Genomic DNA, 18,704 nt, shown 5'->3' on the forward strand with positions numbered 1-18,704 from the left:
TTGTATGTTTTCTTGTCTCAGACCAACACGGCTACCAAGTACACCCCTAATATCATTGACTTGCATTTCTCAGGTAGAACAAAATGGTACAACTATATATTTTTCCAATCTGTACTATGAGCAAAGTCTTATTTAGGTGTCCAAGCAGGTGTCATTTACAAGTTGGCACCTCTTCTCCCCATCAAACAATTAACCCCAAGTAAGGGGAGCCAAGCTCAAGGAGCCCAGTGGAGCTTGGATGAGGGACACAATCATTTTTGTTTTGGAAAGGTGAGAAGAACTGCAGGAAACTAATGTTGCTACAAAAGTTGGTTTTTAGTTACCTCAAAATCAAAAGAAAAACATACAAGCCATGTAAGAAAGGACGTGTCAGTAAGAAAGTACACCAAGGAGTAGCAAGAACATGCAGAGACAAAATCAGGAACACAAAGGCAAAAAATAACAACTGGCAACTGTTGTTGCCAAGACAAAAAGAGAGAGTTCTACAAATGTATGACAGAAAAGAAAGACCAGGGAAACTATGGGTCTATTGCTCAGTGGGGATACAAATGGAAGACACAAGGCAGAGCTCCTTAACAATTACTTTGCCTCATTCTTCACAGAAAAATTAACTGTAACTAGACAGCTAACAAAAATTAATAGAAGCAAAGAAGGGGAAGAGCTTCAGTTTATCAGTGAGCTTTTGCAAAATATAAATGAATTTAAGGAAGTTAAATTCATTTATAATAAACAGGAAGATTTGGTACAGTCACATGTAATTGGGACTATGAAGACATGGTGGGATAGTTCACATGACTGGAGTAGTCACAGATGGATATAGCTTGTTCAGGAAAGATGGACAGATAAAAAAGGAGAAGGCATTGCCCTATATAAAAAGACAATGTACACATGTTCAGAAGTGCAGTATGAAATGGAAGATAGGCCTTTTGAAAGCTTTGGGGTAAAGGTCAAAGGGCAGAGCTGCAGTGTATATGTCAGGATAGGTTTCTGCTATAGACCTTCAACCCAAGAGGAGGAGGTGGATAAGGCCTTCTTTAAACAAGTAACAAAAGCTTTCAAATTGCAGGCCTTGATTCTCATGGGGCACTTTAATTATCAGGGCATCTGCTGGGACACTGGGACACAGCAGAGCCCAAGCAGTCCAGGAAGTTCCTGGAGTGTGTTGGGGATAACGCTGTGATTCAGGTGGCTAGAGAGGCCAATAAGAGGGGAAGCTCTTCTTTACTTACTGCTCACAAACAGGGAGGAATTGGTTGAGAATGTGAAGTTGAAAGGTCACTTGAGTGACAGTGGGCACATCTACACGTGTGCTTTGTTAACTAATTAGCTCTTCAGTAAAGTGTCACAGTCTATGTGTGCACCAGTATTAGGTCACAGTAAATTAATTAAACTCAGAAACAGTAGTGTCCTACAGTGGAGTAGTTTACTCCACCAAAATACACATGTAGATGGTGACAGGGGCTAGCTGGGGCATCTAGCCCCATACCTTAGCACCCTCATGCCCCAGCCAGTCCCTCTGCTGCCACCTGGAGCGAAGGGCTGACCCTCCAGGCCCCGTGCCAGCCCAGGGCTGCTCCACCCTGGCTCAAAGTGCTGTGGTCCCTGGCGCATGTGTACATGATGCACCTGGAAGCAGCTTTCTCTGGTGTAAACTATGCCAGAGTTTATCATGTTGCCTTAATGGCACATGTAGATGCACCCAGTGATCATGAAGTGATAAGAGTTCAAGATCCTAAGGGAAGGAAGAAAGGAGAGCACCAGAATAACTGGACTTCAGAAAAACACACTTTAACAAATTTATGGACCTGGTGGGCAAGATCCCTTAGAAGACAAGTCTGAGGGGGAAAGGAAGAGCTGGCTATATTTTAAAGAGGCCCTTCTAAGGGCACAGGAGCAAGCTATACCAATGAGGTGGAAGAACTGGAAGTGCAATAGGAGACCAGCCTGGCTAGACCACAATCTCTTCAATGAGTTGAAACTCAAGAAGGAATCCTATAAAAAGTGGAAATTTGGTCACAGTACTAGGGAATAGAATACAAGTATCACACGGGCATTCAGGAAGAAAATTAGGAAAACCAAGGTACAGTTTGAGATGTAGCTGGCAAGAGAAATAAAAGGCAATAAAAAGGGATTCTATAAGTATGTCAAAAGCAAGAGGAATACCAGAGTTTCCATACGTTCCTTTTGGAATGTGGAAAGCAATCTAGTCACAGACAATGCAGAGAAAGCTGAAGTATTTAATGATTTTTTTTTACTTCAGTGTTTACAAGTAGGGTCAGCAACCAGTTGACAAATGCAGTTGGCAGCAGAGATAGAGAAGAAGAGCAGGTTAGGGATTACTTAGAGAAACTAGGTGCTTTCAAGTTGACAGGGCCAGACAAGATGTACCTGAGGGTACTGGAGGAATTGGCTGAGGGAATTTCAGAACCATTGGCTATCCTCTCTGAGAACTCATGGAGGTTGGGTGAGGTCCCAAATGACTAGAAAAGGGCAAATATAGTGCTCATCTGTAGGAACAGGAAGAAGGAGGATCTGGGGAACTACAGACCAATCAGCCTGACCTCTACACCTGAAAAGATCATAGAGCAGGTTCTCAAGGTATCCACTGTGTAGCACTTAAAGGAGAACAAAATGATCAGGAACAGTCAGCATGGATTCACCAAGAGCAAGTCATGCCTAACCAGTCTGATTTCCTGCTATGATAAAGTGACAACCTCTGTGCATAAGAGAGCAGCAGGCATGGTATACAAGCTCTTAATGAGCAGTCCCCAGCTCCAGTAATTCAGATTCATGGTGAGACTCTGGAGAATGTTGAGTATTTCCTAGACCTTGGAAGCCATCTCTTGTAGAAGGTTGACATTGATGAAGAAATCCAACACTGCCTTAAAAGTACAAGTACAGCCTTCAGGCACCTGAGGAAACAGGTGTTTGAAGATTGTGACATCAAATCCAAAATCAAGCTCATGGTTTATCAAGCAGTCATGATCCCATCCACTGTATGGAGCTGAGATGTGTACAACATACAGGAGACAGATCCTTTGAATCCAGTGGGAAGGCAGATGCACCAACACTAGCGCCTTCTGCAAGCAAACACTACAAGCATTGAGACAATGATAATCTGACATCATGGGTCAGCCATGTCAGATGTCTGACTCGACTCCCAAAATAAGTTTTATTCTTCCAGTTCAGTCAAATCATACACTAAAGAGGGCAGGGAAAGTGCTTAAAGGACATCCACAAGGCAGCTTGAAAAAATATATCAACATCAATTCATAGACTATCACCCAGGACTGCCCCAAATGGAGTAAGATTCTGCTTCAAGAATCCCAGTAGTATGAAATCTTACAATGACAAGAGATGAAAAAGCAGGCATGGCAGAAACAGTGTCATGGACTGAATGAAGACTCTGGAGCCACCCATTCCTCATGGAAACATGTGCCTGAACTGCAGCAGAGTCTGTTGATCCCAGATTGGCCTTGTCAGCCATCCTCAGACCCACAGATAAAGCAATTGTGGAAGACAATCATCCTCAACTGTGAGGGATTGCTGATGACAGCTTGACTTTAGTAAGGCTTTTGAAACAGTATGCCACAACATTCTTATTAGTAAGCTAAGGAAATACAGATTAGATGAAACTACTGTAAGGTGGATACCTAGCAGGTTGGACCATCATACTCAGTGGAAGTGTCTATACATTCATTAATGTGTTGTAGTTACTGCACATTTAGTTTAGCCTTAATGAAGTACTAACTGAATGCGCAATAACTACATTTACTGCGCAGTAACACTGGCGCATGTTTTTTTTCCTGATGGTTACTGCACAGTAGCCTAAAACACAGCACAGTAGCTTATTAACATGGTTTTTGACTAGCATGCTACTGCACAGTGTTGTTAGGTTACCACACAGTAAGCATGTCATGTAGACATGCCCAGGGAGTGGTTTTCAATGTCTAGTTGAGAGGAAGTATCAACTTGGATTCACCAGAGGTTTGTCCTGGGTCTGATATTGTTCAACATCTTTGTTAATGAGTTGGATGATGGGATCGAGTGCAGACTTAGCAAATTTGTGGGTGGCACCAAATTGGGTGGAATTGTGGGCACTGTGGAGGGGAGGGCTAAGATCCAGAATGGATATACAGGAGAAATGGTTTGCAATCAGTGAGATGAGATCCAGCAAGAACAAGTACAAAGTCCTGCACTTGGAACAGAATAACTTCATGTACAAATACAGACTGGGGATTGACTGGCTAGGCTGCAGTATTGCAAAGAAGGGCCTGGGGGTTACAGTGGACCATAAGCTGAATATGAGCCAACAGTGTGCTCTTTTTACAGAAAAAGCCAACAGCATCCTGGGTGGTATTAACAGGAGTGTCACTTGCAAATCAAAGGAAAAGATTCTTCCACTCTGTTCAGCACTGGTGAGGCCTCACCTGGAGTGCCATGTCCATTTTGGGGTCCCACACTTCAAGAAGGATGTGGCCAGTTTGGAAAGAGTCCGGCACAAAGCAACAAAAATTATCAGGGCCCTAGGAGGCAAGACTTATGAGGAAAGCCTGAAAAAAACTAGGGTTATTTAGCCTAGAGAGCAGAAGACTGGGAGAGGATTTGATAATGGTATTCAAATACCTGAAGGGAGGTTATAGAGAAGTGGAGATAGGCTTTTCTCTATGAGTGTAAGGGACAGGACTAGAAGGAACAATCTCAAGCTGTAACAGAGGAAATTTAGGTGGAACTTTAGGAGATTAGGAGGAACTTTTTCTGACTGAGAATGGTCAGGCATTGGAACTGGATACCTAGAGAAGTTGTGGATTCTCTATGCTAGCAAACTTTTCAGAAGCAGGTTAGGCAGACACTTGGCTGAGATGGTTTAGTCAGGGATGATCCTGCATTGAGCAGGGGGCTGGATTAGATGGCCTTATGAAGTCCCTTCCAGTCCTACTTTCCTATGATCTTAAGTCAGCAAGGCCTGATGTTATTGATCTCAGGATCTGGAAAGAAGTAGCTGAAAAAAACAAAAAGCCATTGACAATAATATCTGGAAAGTTGGGAATAACAAGTTAGGTTCCTGAGGGCTGAGGAAAGGCTAACACGGTAGCCAGGGAATCACAGACCAGTGTGCCTGGTTTAATTACCTGGGAAATTACTAAAGCAAATAATTTAAGAATCAATTTGTAAACACATGGAGATGCAAAGTGTGCAGCTCCAAAGCTGCTGTTGTGAAGGCAAGTTCAGTGTCTACTCTCAGACCAAATGATCTACATAAGATCCTACTGATATGTGGATTCACAACATGGGGAAGGTGCTGAGTGCTGCTGACATGAAAAAAAGAAAATTTACAAACAACTGTTTTGTTAAGTGTGACTGGAAACTTTATTTTCCACACATCAGATGTTTTAGGCAGTCCTTGCAACCCTTCAGTGGTATGGGAAACTTCAGAATGCAAGAAATATGAATTTGTTTGCATATGTCTAGCTAGTCTTTGCCTTCCTTTTTTTATTATCACTCTGGAAGTTATACTGATGCCATCTCTAGCTGCAGATTATACTTCAGTGTGACAATGTTGAAAGTAGACATAACCATGGCTACCTAAAAGGAGCATGGTTAAGCTGCTAATAAATAATACTTCTCAGTGATCTTGTGCTAAACAGCAAGAAAAGATGCAATTCAGTCTAAAGAGTTAATTCACTACTCTTTGCAGAACTGTAAAGAAGGCCGAACAGTTTTGCATGTCAGAATAGAGAATTCCAAAAGTTGGGAATAAAGACTCAGTGACTTAGGTAATGGGAACCTTTCATTTCCAAGTCATCAGTTCAAGTTTAGCCAAGGTAGATATCCATAACAAGCTATTACCACACTGAACTAACCTCTTATTCTTAGTGGTGGTCCCTCCAGGTCAGGGTTTAGGCAAACAGGGACATTGCAAAGCCGCTTCCCATGCTGTATCTGTTCTGTGGATAAATACATGACTTCAGTCTCTGGTACTATTAAACTGGCACCTGTTACCAACACCACAAATTCACTCAAACTCATAAAACAACTTTAAAACACAAGTGCACAACAGCTAGAAAAAAGAGGGTTAACTTTCTGAGTATGACAAGAGAAAGAAAAGAAAAGAAGAAGAAAAAAAGAAGTCCGTAGAGGAAGCAGGGCACAGATTCAGCAGTATCAAAAGAAGCCTTTTAGGATAGCTCAGAGTCAAGATCATTTGATAAGGAAAGAATGGCTAATTGCAAGGATACAGAAAGAAATGAAAGATGTTAAGAATCACAGAGAATGGAAGATAATGTCTAAGGATGCTGAGGGATTGGTAGTTCAAGAAAAGATTGTGCTGGTATAAGAAAGACACACAATGAGATTATTTTGTAGAGAAACAGTTTGGAAAAGAGCAGTTTGAAATGAGAGATGAATAAAGATAGGTACAGTATAGCACTCAGTTTATCAGGATCAATGCAGACAACATAAAGCATCCATAAAGTGACCTACTGTCATCTGCTTGCAATATCATGATTCTGTTTCCTCATATCTGTGCCTGAGAACCCTCTAATGAAGACTAGTTATATCAAATTTGTGGTCTGTGAGACGCAAAGATGACATTCAACCACCCCTAGCATTTACACTAAAACATGTGTTAAACCTTAAACAATGATTTGATTTTGAAGTCAACAACTGAAATATGCTGGACAGTGCAAAAGTACCCTTGAAAATAAATGTTCAGTTAGCACCTTCACCCAATGGAGGAACTAACTCGAAGTGAGGTATGTTGGAGAAAAGCAATAAATATTGAAAAGAAGCCTTGTGGTCACAACTAAGAATAGTAAGGCAGAGCTCCACAAAAATATAGTGATTAGAATACTGACTTGGAAGATAGGCTACATAGCTCATATGAGATGAAAATTGTATCATTCCAAAATACTAGTTTAGAAACTAAGGTTTTTGTACCAGTGATGACATCAGAAAGGTCTACAGGAGAAAACTTACTTGATATGTTCATGGACATTTTTCACTGACAAATTCTGTGCTTCATGAATCAAGACCACAGTAATGAGCAATACCCAGAGGAGGAATGCAGAAAGAGCAACTCTGAGAACAGATGTTGTGCCTCAGAAACAAGGTTGGGACTGATGGGATTAAAGGTGAATATTGAATTAAGACCAATTTCTGAACTCAATGTTTCCACTAACCTAGCAGTGGGGACACTGGACAAAGTGCTATGTTGCATGTAAATGTTTTAAATCCTGCACCCTTTCCTTGGCACCCACCTAATTCAGTTTTCATTGTCTGCTTTACTTTTCACTAGAAGTGGGAGGAAAAATGGAAACCCTAGGGCTGGATAGATACATTCGAAAAGCCCAAGTCGGAATCTAAGCTATACAATTTTCTGTAAGCAGTGTAGTTTAGATGGGTAGCGAACAGAACACACATTCGCCCTTTGGTGGGGGGGACAAATCTTAGGCAGGGTTCCACCATTTTTAAACCAGTCTATGTGTGCCAAACTTCTGTTCTGTTATGGGTATAGACCAGTTTGTGTGATGAATTTCTGTTCTGTTATGGAATATAAACCGGTTTCTAATCATTTGTCCTAAGCAAATGACAGAAGCAGAGCGAGGGTAAAAGCAGATAATGTATGTACCTGACCTAGGTGAATTACTGAATAGAAACCTCATGGGTACTTATGCACATGCTTGGGGGTGGGGGGGCAGGGAGGCATTTTAATTAGAGTGGCTCTTGGGAGGTGCTCTAAATAAAACACATGTATATTTGTGCACATTGTGTATTCAGCATCCCGTGTTTCAAAATGGAACTGCACGGGGCTTTAGTTAAAGCATCCTTACCACCATTTTGGAACTCAGGGACACTGAATACGTGAGACACTGCAGCACAGTAGTGTTCTCGATTCTGGAGCCTGCTCCAACACATTCTAATCAGAACGCATCAGAGTATGTGTAAAAGTGCCCCATGAGTCTGCACAGGTTTGCAATAGAATCTCAAAACCGTGCCCACGGAAAAATGAGGCTTCCTTTGGTATAAAGTGTTAATACCTAGGGGTGCCTATACACAAGCAGTGAGGCTGCTTCGATGCAGCGTAATTACCATGCTCCAGCAGATTCCAGCAACAAGCTTTAGTTTAAGCACCCCCACCACCATTTTTCAGCAGGGATGTTGATACACAAGACACTCTGAGCGCTTTGACTAGAGCAGCTCTCGAACCTGCTCCAATGAAAGTGCCCCCCCCCCCCCTCCCAGAGCCTGTGTATAAATCTAGTATTCCAGTATTATTGCAAAAATACCTTTAAGACTGATCCACTCATACTAGGGGGGAAATCCTAATCCTACTGACATCAATTATAATGCTTCATTGACTTCAGTCACATGAGGATTTCACCCTAGCCGCATATAAAACCATAGCACACATTGTACCACAGGTGTAACATCCCATTACAATGGAGCAATGTGGATTTACACTAGATGAAGATCTAACCCACTGTGTATAATTCCACTGTAGACCTGAGCTTTGTTGTTTTCTCAACTGGCAGAATGGAAATGTTCATTTACATTATTTTCAGTGAATCTATACAGGCATTAATTGGTTGAAGGGAATGGAAACAAAAATAATAGAGAAATATAACTCACCAGTATCCCACGTGCTGATGTTATGGGGTGCACTAGATTGGTGTTCCAGCTGCCTCTTCATTAGCTGGTTCATTGTCAGAGCTCCCAAGGAACCCCTTTTCATTTGCCTAAACTGAGCTGCAAATCAAAAATATACAAGAGAGTTAAGAGAAACACATGACATTCGAAGCGCTTTCCTTATTTCCTGATTTTACCCATCTGCATGAAATAGGAAAGGCCATCCTCTGTATAGAAAACTGACTGCTTGACTTCATGATCTTATTCAGGCAATCTAGTCTATTCTCATAAGTATGTAGGGTGAAATTCTGGGCCCATGAAAGCCAATGGCAAAGAACTTTAGTGGATCTAGGCTTTCACCTACACTATCTACCATGCATTCCTTGGCCTTCAATTTTTATAAAAACAAAGCAAAACAAAAAACCCTGAAATCCATTCAAGTGACCAACTTTATTAGACACTCCCCATAGCTTAAGAAACTACCACAAATATCCCTCAACATGCAACCAGACTGTGCCTGACCCAGACTTGTGTGCACATGGTACAGTTAGTTTCTTCCTCAGCAATGCCTCTCTCACACAACATATTACGGGGGGTAAAATCATGGTGTTTGTATTTGACAGAGCACAATGACTGCTCCTTCTACACACTTCTTAGGAAAGAAAGTGAGTAAGAAATATGGCTTTGTACCGCATCCTGTTCACCAGTCTGCAAAGTGGCAGGTGTGCCGTTTATGTGATATACCACCCTGGGCATTGTCATTCAAGGAGGGACTATATTTCCCCAATAGGGTAGTGTGGCTCAGTAACACCTTGTAAACAGGTCTGCATCTAAATAGTAAAAGATGCTTCCTGCCCCTCCAAACCAACCAACTTTTATACATCCCTGAGTCATTCATTATATTTTTGTAACTACATTACTGTTTGCTTTACTGAAAGTTACTTGTTGACAATATTCCCAGAATTAGCCATTATGTAATGAGTATGTAATGGCTATGTAATTAGTATTAACAGTTATCTAATAAGATCAGTGTTATAATCTGTTTCCCTGGCGCTCAAATGAAAAAGAGAAATAGTTGATAGGATACTTCCTACCTACCATTTTCCTCCTCCCTTCCACAGGAAGGATTGCATAAAATAAGCATGCTCCATCCACTTTATGCATTGTCTGAGCAATGTATCTCCATCAATTAAACCAATTTTATGGCTTATACTGAGAAAATGGTCTGGCCCTACACACTCTTAGTCCTGATTTGAGAAAGCACCTCAGCATGTGCTTAAATATTGAGTAAGAGTTTAAGCATATTTGTGGCAAAGCATCAGCAGGGTGTTCACCATTTAAGGGCTGTTACAGGCTCCATGTGAGCCTGCTTTGCAAGCAGCAGGGAAAAGCCTCCCCCCAGGAACCAATTTTAAGGGAGAAGGTGAGTGACAGAGCACCTTCAGTGTTTGCTGCTTTAAGGAGGAGATCAGGCAGCAGACAGGTGCAGGCCAGCTATATGAGGCAGCCATTTAAGATCCTGTCTCTCAGGACTGGGGCAGCAGTTTGCTGCCAGCAGCTGAGGGAGCAACACCACCTGGCTGCCCTGTTGGTCAAGGAACATCTTGGAGGTAAGGGAAGGAGCTATTGGGGATGGCAGGAGGCTCCTGGTCCTGGGCATGACCTGAAACTGCACCCTGCCAGGGAAGGGTGGCCTGGCAGGGCTGTTTGTGGTGGAACAGCCCCCAAGAAATGCCAGGCCAGTTGCCTCCCCAGTGAAAGGTGAGTAGGGGTGCCTTAAACCCAGCCCTCACCAACTGGTGGGTTTATAAAACCAGAGAGGAGTGGGGCCAGGCACACCCATGTGAGGCACCTGAGTCCATAGGAGTGCAAGACCCTGGAGAGGAGTAATGGAGCAAGACACACCCATGCAAGGGACACCTGAACCCATTGGGATATAAGACCTTGGAGCCCCAGGAAGGGGCGAGAGTTGAGTTGAGGCCCTGGCTGAGGGACAAGTGTCTTGAGGCCCTGGGAGAAAGGGGCAGAGAGGTCCAGGTAAGCCTTTGGATGCCTGAGGCCATAAGAGGCAACACAGAGATAGAATCACAAGTGAAAGGGGTGAGTCATCAGCCCTAAAATTGTGAACTAGTGGGCAGTGTTACTTAGTGAGGGGCCATGAGCAGAGTCAGCCCAGTGTTCTGCTAATTGCCCACCCACTGTTCAGATGAGGGTCATGGGAGAGGCCCAAAAGGCTGCATCAGGGCTGGCCAAGGAGTGCAGAGTCAAGCCTGATGGCCCTCTGGGGTTGCTCACGGGAGCAGGGTGGGGTGAATTTGGCCCAGTAAGGGGGAATGAGTGGAAAAGGCCTGGTGAAAGCAGTGTGAAAGCAGTGTGAAAGAGTGCTAGAGGCCCAGTGAGAAGGGGGGTGGTATGTGTGAGACCCTGCATAGGGCAGTATGAGAGAGGCCTAATGTTGAGCTGAGTTGGGCCTGGCCTCAAGCTAGAGCATAGCACAACTCACGGGAACATCTGCAAGGCACTGGACATGATGGGGGAAGGTAGGAGTCATGTGTTTACTGCCCTTGGACATCATGGCACTTAAAGGGCAGCCTCCCACCTAATTAATATCTTTAATTTATAACAAGGCATGGCAGACAAGTAAGGTGGGTGGTTTGCCCAAAGACAGGCGAGCGGGCCAGTACTGTGACTGAATCTGGGAGTTTGCCCCCTGTCACAATGTTAAATAAGCATATGCTAAAATATGTTCCAGAACTGGGAGCTTAAAGCAAAATACTTGGTGCATGTACACATGTAATTAACGTGACACAATAAATTCCACAGCTGTTTGAGCTGGAGTACACTGCTCCCAGGTACACTGTTTATACGTGTGCCTGGGACAGCAGTAGTTTGAGCTGGGGCGGTGCAAACCTGGGCTGGCAGGAGGAATAGGGGATCATCCCCAGGCTCCAAGTGGCAGCATCAGGCAGCAGAAGGGCTGGCAGGAGCCCAGCAGCCACCATCTACATGCACATTTGATCACACTTAATGACTCTGCCATAAGATAGTACTGTCAGGAATAGTGCTATCTTACAGCGGAGTTAATTAGTTTACTGAGCCCTAATACTGGCACATGTGTAGACTGTGACACTTTACTGCTACTTAGTCTACTCCTCAGTAAAGTACATGTGTAGATGCACCCACTGAAGCAAAAAGGTTTTATTATGACAATCTTCATTTGTAGCTACATCTAATTCAGTTTAAAAACAGCAGTAATATAATGTATGGCCATACAGTTGTAAACTCCCCAAAAATAAACAGCTATGCTTTCAGAAACGTTCTAACTGTCCTTCACATTGACAGAGAAGGCAAAGAGGAGAAAAAAAGTGAGATCTAAACTTTCCCAAAGTTTTCATGTGCTAAGATCTCAAGTCCTGATTCAGTCTCTAACTCAACAAGGATTCAACCTCAGAGAACTCTTTAACAAAATGAAAACTAGCACTTGGCTTTTAATAAGCAGAATGTTAACATTCACTGGGAATCTGCAAGATGAAACAATTTCAAACATTTCAGTCTGTGAAGTATGGTAGTTTTTTTCCCCTTATTTATATGCTTTTAATATACCAAAGCTTGTTTAAACTCTGGTCTGATCCAATTACAACAAAATTATCCAACCCTGCAGTAAACCAAATCTTGCATAACTGAACTTGTAAAATGGAACCAAATTGGGAATCCATTCAATATTTGACTTATTTTCCTTTTGTGCTGCCATTCACATCAAATTAGGAGAATGCAATGATAAAATCCAGTGCAAGGATTATATATAGATGCCTTATCAGTTTATCAAATACATAATTTCATGATGAAAGAACAGCAATTAACTCCAGAATCAAGAACATTGTTTGGAGTGTAGATGACGGTCAACACTGAGAAAATTCTCTCTTTGAACTTTCTCACCAGATTTTATGATTGTAATTAAAGTTTTTTTTCATGCATTTTGTATATAATCAGAATGGTATGGAGCAGGTTTGGGTTTCCAGAGCTATTTACCTGCTTTCTTAAGGACAGCTGTAATTTAAAATGGCAATACAATGAAAAAAGCTGCTCAGGCCTTTAAGCTGTATTGGAGCCAGATTGATTGTTGCAGAAAAGCATGTAACAGTCTGTGTATAGGATTCTAATAATGGAATAAATATTTCCACGATCTCCTTATTTATAGATAACTTTAAAACCTCCGAACTGTAAGGGAACTGGTATGTGTTATCCTCTGCCAGCTGACAATCTAGTCTTAGTTTCTCCATTTCTACAGCCATCTCTATTAGAGAAGACAGATTCTTTAAGAACTTTTTCTAATCAGAATTTTTGATAATGTGTAGTCTTTATGTCCATAAATAAGCTGCCTAAGTAACACTAAGTATTACAGAAATGCCTGATGCTGTCAAGCAAGATCAGGGCCCCATTGTATTAACAATATAAAAACACACAGTAAAAGAGAGTCCCTGCTCCAAAGAGCTTGTAATCTAAATAGACAAGATAGACAAAGGAATACGTATTGTCCCCATTTAACAGATGGAAACCAAGGCATGTTAAAACCAAAGCCAGTTTCATAGAGGTATTTAAGATCCTGAAATACAGGTGCAGCATTGTAATTGGTTCTGTTTCAAAAGCCCCTCATTCCCAGGGAAGTCAGTGGGAGTTAGGATCTAATTGCATCTGTTTAGATGCTTTTGTAAATCCTATCGCCATTGTTAGGTGCTTCAACATGTTTTGTAAATTTGCCCTAAGTACCTTGCCAAAGCTCACATGAGAAGCTTGTGGCAGAGGTAAAGAACTCCCCCAACTCTCCTGAGTTTTGGATTGGACATCCTTTATTTTACAGCCCCAAACTTGCTTCCATTAAAGTCAGTGGCTGTAAAATGTCAGTAAGTACACTGAGCTTTCCCTAGCACCATATGGGCCTGATTCTCCTGTCATTTAAATATGTCTGCAGACCCTAGACAATGGTATTCCTCATTATACAATGCACACTCCACATGAGAGAAACATTACATTCAGGCACCACTTTTTCTTAGTCCCATCTTTGCTTAAGGATGTACAATGTATAGAATCATCAAAAATTAGGGTTGGAAGGGACCTCAGGAAATCATCTAGTCCAAACTCCTGCTCAAAGCAGGACCATCCCCAAGTAGATCATCCCAGCCAAAGGATTTGTTTAGCCAGGTCTTAAAAATTTCCAAGGATGGAGAGTCTACAACCTCTTTGGATAGCCTGTTCCAGTGCTATACTACCCTCCTAGTGAGAAAACTCATCCTAATAACCTAAACTTCCTTTGCTGCAACTTGAGACCATTGCTCCTTGTTCTGTTGTCTGTCATCACTGAGAACAGCCCAACTCCATCCTCTTTGGAACCCCCTTCAGGTAGTTGAAGGCTGCTGTTAAATCCCCTCTCAGTCTTCTCTTCTCTAGACTAAATAAGCCCTGTTCACTCAGCCTCTCCTCTTAAGTCATGTACCCTGACTGGTGCCACCTTTGTCAGGGGGGTCATGTGTTGTCCCCCCGCAGTGACCAGCCTGCAACCGGGGTAAGGGGGGTTTCCCCCATGGTCAATCTCACAGACCAGGGGAGAGGTCCTCCTGCAGCCAATCAGGCCGACTGGGAAGGGGCCACGGCACTTCCAGGAGCACCGCAGCTGCTTCATCCAGGCACTCCCACTCCCTGGCTGGCGCTTGCAGGGGGGACACTGGTGCCCCCGCCTGCCCCCCTGCCCATCGCCTAAGAGGAGAGCATGGCCTGTGAGGGGGTGCACCAGCACTCTCAGGTGGTGCATGTGCACCCCTGTGCACCCCCTATGTGTCACCAGTGCCCCAGCACCCTCACCATTTTCATTGCCCTCCGCTGGACTCTCTCTAATTTGTCCACGCCCTTTCTGTAGTGGGAGGCTCACTATATAGAGCAAGAAATCCAAATGCTATGAAGTCTATGTCACAATAAAACCTTGTAACTTCTAATTGTTAGCATCATGCTGCCACTCAGGAAACTAACAAATCTAACTATACACTGTACAAATATACTTCCAGGCATGTGCAAAATTTGGAGGAAGGTAATGTACCAGATGTTGACATATGCTAGGGGTGCAAATGCAATGACTAAGTTTCAGTTCTTGCATCCAGGAGAAAACTTACTCGATATGGAAGAGTGACTACTTGTCTCTGGCACACCTGCTTCAAGTGTTGGAGCAGAAGATGATTCTCTTGGCATTTCCAGAGTTGAAAGTCCTTTAGCAGCCGGATCTGCGCATGGAAATGATGCTTAAACTCTGAGTGTATTACTTAAAAATCAGTGTATATTTTTCACCAACTTTCTCTCCACTTGGTACTTGTACATCTTTTCAATGTTCCCTTTGCCATCTGGCACCTCAAATGGCTTGAAAGGAATGACATGTGTGGTGATATAAGAGCAGAGGAAGCTATTTCTAAATCACTTTTCAAGGGAGATTTGTGAGTAAATTCCTTGGAGAATATTCTGATATTATGCAGAATATAATCCACGTGTACAATATAATTTATACATTAATATTGTATAAAACCAGTATAAAGGATTGATTGCCATAACTCTTGAAATATCTGATATTCTTTGTAAGGCCATACCTCCTAAAGTCACATGATTTCAAGGAAAACTCATTTTTCATTTAAATAAAAAGTTTCTTGCTCTTAAGCCCCTGGCACATATTACACTTAAGACTTGATTAACCATCTTAAGTTGGCCACACATTAAAGCAATGAATGGCATGATAAAACAAGGAATAAGCCACAAAATTATTACACAAAAAACGTGTAGTAACTTCATGACTGATTCCTATCATGCCACTAATTGAACGTGTGGCCAGGCTGGGACTTCCAGTCATGGGGTATGTTCCCACAGCTGACAAGGCTCCCAGCTGTGGAAGCTTGCTACTTGTCGGTGCAGGGAGAACCCAGGATTGTGATCCCAGGCTCCCTCTGCACCAGCAAGAAGGTGTGATGAGATCTGATGCTGAATCCCATAATAACACCTCCTGCCATGCACATGTGGCATGGCAGGAAGGGCAATTGTGGCAGACCTGCAGCAGATCCTATCATGACTTCACTTGCGCAATCCTGCAGCAGATCCTATCATGACTTCACTTGCACATCTGCCAGGCGTCTACTAGCCACACAGAAAACTCCTAAAGGTTCAAAACCAAAACCCAAACTATTATTTTTAAAAACCATATGATTTTACAGTAACATCATGGGGCGCAGGTTGTGGTTTCCCTTTCTTGGCGGCTTGTTTTGTTTTTGAAACAGCTTGGGTTTTCACCATGAGAGGAACAGAATGAAACATTTTTCTAAGTGGTGTTGTTTGCCTTAGGCAAGAGTAAACTAACTAAGAAAACATGAATTTGTATTTGGGTTATAAAAAGCCTGAAGCAGGAAACTGTACCCAGTTCACTTGAAGGAACAGGGCATTTAGATAGTCCATTGGGAAACAAATTAAGTCTGAATCCTTTCCAAAAGGTATTATAGTATTTGAACTTTGGCATCCTGCAATAAGCATTTGGAAGAGCAACTATTAAATCATGATGGCAATATCAAGTATGCTTACCTGAACTATAATTATTATATTTACAGACTAATGAACTATTCAGGATGACAAAAGAAACAGAATGCTCAAGTAAAAAGATGCATTAAATAACCTTTATCACTAACAGCAAAGTATGATACTAGAAACTCAGGTCATTTAGACCCCTGCTATGTTACTTTTAAGGTATGATTAACCAGTTAATCAAGTCTTAAGTTGTAAGCCGACCACACATTAAAGCAATCAACAGCATTATAAAAGAAGGAATAAGCCACAAGGTTATTCCAGAGAAAATGTGTAGTAACCTTGTGGCTGGTTCCTATCATGCCATTAACTGACTGTGTGGCCAAGCATGGCCCCGCAGCTGGAAGCGTGGATCAGCTGTCAAGGCATCTAGCAATGGAAGCACATGGTATGCCCCTGCAACTGGGTGCCCCGTCAGTTGAGGCAGCTCCCATCCACAGAAGGTTGCTACTTGCTGGTACAGAGGGAGCCCAGGACCATGATCCTGGGCTCCCTCTGCACCAGCAATAAGGCATGATGGGATTTGAAGCACAATCCCACAAGCACACCTCATGCCATGCAAGTGTGGCATGACAGGAAACACAGTTGTGTGGATCATGCATCAGATCCCATTTCGCCTTTATCTGCACATCAGGAGGGGCCCTTAATAGCACACTGTGAATGCTTTATGCTTTCTGCCCTGAATAACAATGTATTCAGAAATGCATTATCATGCCAGATGTAAGTGCGTGACATAAGGTACGGGGCTAGCTAGTATCTCCGACGTGTCAGAGCTCTCACAACCATTCCAAGCTCAGTTCAAAAGGTGTTTGTGAATGTCCCAAAAGGAAAACAGGATGTCACTGATTTGCATGCCCAAAAAGGTAGAGCCCGAAAAGGTATGAGTGTAAGTGCCCCCATTTTCTTCTGTGCACCTGTGCTAAAGATTTCATTCCTATTTCCACACGGCAGCACTGCCTCCTTGGCTCTCTACAACCACAATTGGCCTAGGCCTCTAGCCTGACAGAACACCAACACTCTGATTCCAGTCAAACACCAACCCCCTTATAAAACTGAGATATAACTGTTACATGATGGAAATTAATGGAAATTAAGGGTAGGGTGGGACTGTGGAATACCCAAACATTGCACATCACCTCTTTAGTCTAAAGAATATTTTCTCTTTTAAACCTGGAATGTAAATACTTGCTGTATGTAACAGTAAGTTCCAAGTAATAGTGAAAAATACTGAGGGCACCAGTCCACTACCTGCCAAATGTAGAGAAAAACTGGAGTCAGGAAAAGTTAACATTTTTTTTCAGACAGTGTTGGATAAAATACAGTTTCTTCCTTGATGAGAAACCAAGCAGAAATATTTTGTGCTAAGGCTGGCTTAGTCAGGGGTACTGCAAAAATACCAGGTCTTCCCCCAGTAAAGCAGGCTTGAGCAAAAGGTATAACATATACTGCAGTTCACAGTTATCTAGATATAGGGGGTTATCCAGTAAGAGGGGTTTGCAAAGGTTTCTTGAGAAGCTTGTGAATGAGAATGAAATATGAGCAAATCTCAGAACCTAAATCCTGCTCTTACTGAAAAATAAGTCCAGCAGTCTGCATAGTCCTAAACCAATGATGCCCCACCTTTTTGCTCCATGGGCCAGATGATGCAGTGTGGGTCTCTGGACTGGGTCCATTCCACGGGCCCAATCCAACGCATATTGGATCAGGTTCCAGTCTCACATGCCATTTGGTGGCCACAGTCCCGTGTGGGATCAGGCCCACAGTCTCAGCCCAGCCCCAGCCCTAGCCCCCCCTGCACTGGATCAGGCCTCATCATCCCAGCCCCAGCATGGGCAGGATTGGGCCCCACCACCCACCCCCAGCTACATGCATGCAGGATCAGTCCCTACGATCCATCCCCATCCCTGTGCCCACCCCCATGTGCTCCAGATTGAGCCCTGCTGCCCATCTCCAGCCCCACAAGCACAGGATTGGGCCCTGCCCCCCCCCCACATGCATTTAAGCATGCCTAAATTTAATGCACATTCACTTAATGTGCATTAAGTGGGTTTAGGCAGGCGTCTACACATGCAGGCATTAAAGCACATTAATGCTGTGTGTGGACTGACTTGGAGCTAAATGTGCTTTAAAGCATCCATACGTGCATTGATGCGCTTTAAATATTCACACTTAAATTTGATACCTCCATTTTCCTAAATTCACCATTTTTAATGCGTATTAAGGGTGCATGTGTAGAGATGCACCCTTAATGAGCATTAACTTAGGCTAATGCTCATTAGTAAAGTATCATGTGGATACTTTACATTAGTAAAGTATCATGTGTAGATGCACCCCATGTGTCATTGATGGGGCCCCATCACCCATCTGTGTGCATGCAGGTGAAATCCTGGGTGCAGGGGCACATTATCTGGCCCACAGGGCTTGGAAATTTGGTGATGGAGGAGTAGTGGCAGCCACAGCCGACCCTAGGGGTG

The 18,704-nt window shown here is 43.0% G+C and overlaps 1 protein-coding gene across 2 annotated transcripts in view; it reads right to left on the reverse strand.

Annotated features, from left to right (window-relative positions):
- UNC79 (unc-79 homolog, NALCN channel complex subunit) overlaps window positions 1-18,704 on the reverse strand; it is a 180,364-nt gene that overhangs the window by 62,348 nt on the left and 99,312 nt on the right. For both annotated transcript variants that reach the window (XM_025206315.1, XM_006025493.2), the window contains 3 exons: window positions 14,790-14,897; window positions 8,632-8,748; window positions 5,865-5,948 (listed from right to left, as the gene is read on the reverse strand). In XM_025206315.1, the coding sequence (XP_025062100.1) occupies window positions 5,865-5,948; window positions 8,632-8,748; window positions 14,790-14,897 (309 nt within the window). The remainder of the gene's footprint in view (window positions 1-5,864; window positions 5,949-8,631; window positions 8,749-14,789; window positions 14,898-18,704) is intronic.

This window comes from Alligator sinensis, unplaced genomic scaffold (genome assembly GCF_000455745.1).
Source record: "Alligator sinensis unplaced genomic scaffold, ASM45574v1 scaffold47_2, whole genome shotgun sequence".
Taxonomy (NCBI): Eukaryota; Metazoa; Chordata; order Crocodylia; family Alligatoridae; genus Alligator; species Alligator sinensis.